At 42.1% G+C, this 5,953-nt stretch overlaps 1 protein-coding gene across 1 annotated transcript; it reads left to right on the plus strand.

Annotated features, from left to right (window-relative positions):
• Positions 1 to 4,144: 4,144 nt before the first annotated feature.
• Positions 4,145 to 5,080, plus strand: LOC309558443 (olfactory receptor 5V1-like; the record flags this gene model as incomplete). The annotated part of the gene is made up of 1 exon (XM_082261517.1): positions 4,145 to 5,080. One exon carries the CDS (start codon positions 4,145 to 4,147, stop codon positions 5,078 to 5,080), a length of 936 nt encoding a protein of 311 aa, XP_082117643.1.
• Between the last annotated feature and the right edge of the window lie 873 nt (positions 5,081 to 5,953).

Genomic DNA, 5,953 nt, shown 5'->3' on the forward strand with positions numbered 1-5,953 from the left:
TTTTTTTAATAGGGTATATATATTTATTTATTTATTTTTTTACTAGAGTGTAGTATTTCATAAATGAAGGTCTGAACTGTGAAAAAAGGAAAGAAAAAAGGGACTAAAAGAAATGTGTCTCCCTGACAGAGAAGGATTGGGAGACCATCTGCATAAGGACTCATCAGGTGTCAGTGAATGTCACAATACAGGAAAATGGATACAAAATCCTTTCCCGTTGGTATAGGACACCTTCGCGCATCCACAAATTCTCTCCAGAGGTACCCGACCTCTGTTGGCATTGCAACGCAAACCCTGGCACAATGCTCCATATCTGGTGGTCGTGTGCGGTCTTACAGCCCTTCTGAAAGATGGTCCATGACTTTATAAAAGAGGTTACCTCCTGGGATTTGGAATACTCACCCAGTCAGTTCCTCCTCCATTTCTCCACTGCAATGAATCCTAAATACAGGAAATCCCTAGCTATGCTCATGCTAACTGCAGCAAAACTGTGTGTTCCATGCCACTGGACATCCACTTCTGTCCCATCTGTCCCAGAGTGGTTCCACAGACTGAACCACATAGAAGAGATGGAGGAACTGATATGCACCTCCAATGACAATCTCTCCAAGTTTACCAAAACTTGGTCAGACTGGCTTAGTTTTAAGGAAACCGTGACCTACAAGACGCTTATGGGTCTTTAATGGGGGATAGCTCGGCCCAACACGCGCTCGCAGGTCTGATGCCTTTGGGGAAGCTGGGCACCCCTGTGTTGGCCCGCTCACCCCTTCCTTCCCTTGCCCTTTGTTCCCCTCCCCCCTCTCCTCCCCTTTTTTTTTTGCCCCTATCCCCCCACTCTCCTTCCCCCGGCCTCCCAACTCCCTTCTTAATTCCTACTTCTTTCTCTTCTACCTTTTATTCTTCGTACTCCCTCTACTCTGTCCGTCATCTTTCTCTCTCCCTCTCTCCCAACGAGTCTTTGCTACTTTCTGGGTTACTCCTCCCGAATAGCACCCCAATGGGCCGACACGCCTCTCACCCCTGTTTGTGACCGATAGTGGACAGTCCTGATCAACCTGGCTACTTTCCCCACCTTTCATAGTACCGCTGTGGTACATGAGTGTACTCCTGCATTACCCAGGTGATAGATTGCTTACATCGGCTACAGAAACTGACTTTCTGGTCATGATTGGTCAGTGTAGATTTGCTTTATTTATTTGATTGTATGATTGTATGATATATGATTTATTTTTTGCAACAAAACATATTAGGCCAAATGACAAAAGTTTAAATTGTGTTTTATTACTCCACTTGAGGCTGCAATGAAATCTCAGCAGTGTAATGAGACACAGGAGGGATATTATTGCAGATCTCATAGAGATGTTGAATGCTTTTATATACGGTGAGGTGCTGAAGGGAAGTCCATGTGCTTTCTTTACTTCTAAATCTCTGACCTCCTGTATAGCATTGCTTGAAGGGACCTTATATTGTCCTTATTCCAATGTCAAGATGACAAAAAGCTGGAGTGTATGTTTTATCTGCTATCTAATATTGGAAAATATACTTTACTAGCAATACTTTAGCACTGTTTTTCTGAATTTTACTTATAATTCTCCCCTGTAAGTCACACACAGAACAAACCTAGTTAATAAAGAATGAAGTGTTCTGAATATACTAGAGAATGTATTTCACATATATCTTTACTTCAAAAAAACCTCCACTTTCACTAAAAAAATATAACTAAATGTTATTTTATAAAATTACTTTTATAATTCAACATACACATAGTTTGGTCTTCTAAGATTCAATTGCTATTTGCAATTTGTAAACCAAACATCAGAGTTTTATTGTCAGTGATACCCCTGTCTTTGTAGCATTGGGATTGCTCAGGTTATTATAACAGAACCGAGTAGAAAAAAAAAAACATGCAATAAACAGCAATTTCTTCAGGACAGAGAAAGCTATTAAAACTTAGCTGGAATCCTTGTAATGTATACAGTTCACCTTGCCTTGAATATTATATTCAGTGATATCCCTGTCTAAATGGATGCAGAGAATACCGCTTTTGTCCTTGTGGAATTGCATTTACCCCCCCAGGTGGTTTTATCAGAACCAAGTTTTAAAATATGATATACTGAATCAAACAACAATTTCTTCTTAACAGAGAAAAGAGAAAGGTAGCAAAAGTTTGCTAGAATCCTTGCAATTTAAATACCTACTTAAACTTAGATTGCTCTGTGATTCTATATTATAATTATTGTGAGTAGATGACATCTGTAAAGAGCACCTGTCAGGAAATTGCACAGTATTTGGGAAATATCTGACAGTTCTTTTTATTTTTCCTAAAACGTTTGAAGCGAACGGTCAATGTTTCATTGTCTCAATCACTGTCACTAATGTGTGTGTAAATACAGGGTGGTGACCAATCACTACTGGAGTTCCTAAATCTCTAGATATCAACTGTATAAAGACCAGCATTTACCCGAATGTAAGATAACACTAGAATGTTCTCTCTTTGCTTTATCTGTGTGCTGTGACTGTGTTATATGTCTGTTTTGGACCTAGTGTGTGTGTTTCTGCTCTGACTCTGCGTGTGTGTGTGTGTGTGTGTGAGTGTGTGTGTGTGTGTGTGTGTATGTGTGTATGTGTGTGTGTGTGTGTGTATGTGTGTGTGTGCTCTGAGTGTGCGTGAGCTCTGAGTGTGTGTATGTGTACAGTGTGTGTGTGTGCTCTGATTGTGTGTGTCATCTCTGACTCTGTGTGTGTGTCAGCTTTGACTTTGTGTGTGTGTGTTCTCTTACTCTGTGTGTGTGCATGTGTGTGTGTACAGTGTGTGTGCGTGTGTGTATGCGTGTGCTCTGACTCTGTGTGTGTGTGTGTGCACTCTGACACTGTGTGTGTGTGTGTGTGTGTGTGTGTGTACAGTGTGTGTGTGTTCAGTGTGTGTGTGTGTGTGTGCTCTGACTCCGTGTGTGTGTGTGTGTGCTCTGACTCTGTGTGTGTGTGTGTGTGTGTGTGCTCTGACTCTGTGTGTGTGTGTGTGTGTGCTCTGACTCGGTGTGTGTGTGTGCTCTGACTCGGTGTGTGTGTGTGTGCACAGTGTGTGCACTCTGACTCTGTGTGTGGGTGTGTGTACAGTGTGTGTGTGCAGTGTGTGTGTGTACAGTGTGTGTGTGTGTGTGTGTGTGTGTGTGTGTGTGTGTGCTATGTGTGTGTGCGTGTGTTATGTGTGTGTGCTATGACTCTGTGTGTGTGTACAGTGTGTACAGTGTGTGTGTGTGTGTGTGTGTGTGTGTGTGTGTGTGTGTGTGTGTGTGTGCACTCTGACTCTGTGTGTGTGTGTGTACAGTGTGTGCACTCTGATTCTGTGTGTGTGTGTGTGTGTACAGTGTGTGTGTGTTCTAAATGTGTGTGTAAGCTCTGATTGTGTGTGTGTGTGTCAGCTTTGACTTTGTGTGTGTGTGTGTTCTCTGACTCTGTGTGTGTGAGTTCTGAGTGTGTGTGTTTGTGTGTGTGTGTGTGTGCGCTCTGACTCTGTGTGTGTGTGTGTTCTGACTCTGTGTGTGTGTCTGCTCTGTGTGTGTGTGTGTTCTGACTCTGTGTGTGTGTGTTCTGACTCTGTGTGTGTGTGTTCTGACTCTGTGTGTGTGTGCTCTGACTCTGTGTGTGTGTGCTCTGACTCTGTGTGTGTATGTGATTGTGTGCTCTGACTTTGTGTGTGTGTGTGTTCTCTGACTCTGTGTATGTGTGTGTGTGTGCTCTGACTCTGTGTGTGTGTGTTCTGAGTGTGTGTGTTTGTGTGTGTGTGTGTGTGCGCTCTGACTCTGTGTGTGTGTGTGTTCTGACTCTGTGTGTGTGTGTTCTGACTCTGTGTGTGTATGTGATTGTGTGCTCTGACTCTGTGTGTGTGTAGTGTGTGTGTGTCTGCTCTGAGTGTGTGTGTGTGTGTGTAGTGTGTGTGAGCTGTGTGTGTGCTCTGACTACATGGCTCCTCAAAGTTCTTCTCCTTTTATGTCCTGCAGGATTTAGGTGTTCTACAAGGTACACTAAATGGATGACTGTGGACCAGTGTCTGTGTCCTTCGGAATACGTATCATCCGGTTTGTTCAACGTTGGTAAATCCTCACGGTGCAGCTCTAGTGGCCATAAGAATAATTTGGTTATTATGGGAAATCAAACTTCTCAGCCTGAATTTATTTTGCTTGGCCTGTCAGACCTCGCAGATTTTCAGATCCCAGTGTTTCTTCTCATCATCCTCATTTATTTGGCTACGCTGGCTCTGAATTTTCTCATCATTTTTCTGGTGGCAATTGATTCCCATCTTCAGACCCCCATGTACTTTTTCCTTGGGAACCTCTCAGTTTTAGACATCGGCACCCCCTTTGTGTCTGCATCTCATTTGTATTTTGACACCATTACCAGAAACAATTTGATTGCTTACTCGACATGTATAGCCCAGGCCTTCTTCTTCACCTTGTTTGTCAGCACTGAGTTTCTCCTACTAGCCGTTATGTCTTACGATCGATATGTTGCAATCTGTCTTCCTTTGCATTACACAATCATAATGAACATCAATATGTGTGTTCAGTTGGCATCTAGTGCCTGGGCTATCGGCTCCTTCTGCTCTTTGGTACACACGCTTTGTACACTAAGATTGGCCTTCTGTGACTCCATCACCATCTCAGGCTTCTTCTGTGAATTATATCAGCTGATTCTGCTGTCATGTTCTGACACATCCCTCAATGACCTTCTTATTTCTACCTTTGGGGTAAGCTCCGCTCTCACTGCATTCTTCATTACTTTCCTTTCCTATGTCTACATTTTAAAAAACATCCTGAGAATTAAAATGAAGGATGGAAGACGGAAGGCTTTCTCCACCGGTAGTTCCCACCTCACCGTAGTCCTCATGTTTTATGCAACCACTTTCTTCAACTACATTCAACCCAAAACTAAGAATGTCCTAGTTGGCCAGCTAGTGTCTGTAGTATATACATTTCTCACACCTTTCCTGAATCCTCTTATATACAGTCTAAGAAACACTGATTTGAGAGCTGCTCTCTTCCAAGCTCTGGTCAGAGTGACAAAGGATGTCAGACCATGAACAGTTTTCTTTTCTATAACTACATTTTAAAAACCAGCATGAGAATTGAAATGAAGGATGGAAGACGGAAGGCTTTTTCCACCAGCAGTTCTCACCTCACAGTAGCCCTCATGTTTTATGCAACCACTTTCTTCAACTACTTTCAACCCACAATTAAGACTTTTTTAAGTTGGCTGACTTGTGGATGCAATTTATACATTATTCTTTTGATATCTTCAAAAGGAAATTCTTCAAACAATTGATTATGTTAATTCCACTCCTCTTCACTAATATTCAAGTACTCCACATAATGTAGTTACAAGTGCTCTTTCCCTTGTAAGCTAGAATGCAAAAACGAAGGAACATTTAAACAACAAAAGGTCTATGAGTGCATAGGTACAGTGGGGATCGAAAATTTGGGCACCTCAGGTAAAAAATTGTATTAATGTGCATAAAGAAGCCAAGGAAAGATGGAAAAATCTCCAAAAGGCATCAAATTACAGATTAGACATTCTTATAATATGTCAGCAAAAGTTAGATTTTATTTCCATCATTGACACTTTCAAAATTACAGAAAACAAAAAAATGGCGTCTGCAAAAGTTTGGGCACCCTGCAGAATTTATAGCATGCACTGCCCCCTTTGCAAGTCTGAGACCTGCCAGTGTCATGGATTGTTCTCAATCATCGTCTGGGAAGACCAGGTGATGTCAATCTCAAAGGTTTTAAATGCCCAGACTCATCTGACCTTGCCCCAACAATCAGCACCATGGGATCTTCTAAGCAGTTGCCTAGAAAACTGAAACTGAAAATAGTTGACGCTCACAAAGCTGAAGAAGGCTATAAGAAGATAGCAAAGCGTTTTCAGATGTCAATATCCTCTGTTCGGAATGTAA

This window comes from Pelophylax lessonae (assembly GCF_965119305.1).
Source record: "Pelophylax lessonae genome assembly, chromosome: 6".
In the NCBI taxonomy this organism is placed as follows: Eukaryota; Metazoa; Chordata; class Amphibia; order Anura; family Ranidae; genus Pelophylax; species Pelophylax lessonae.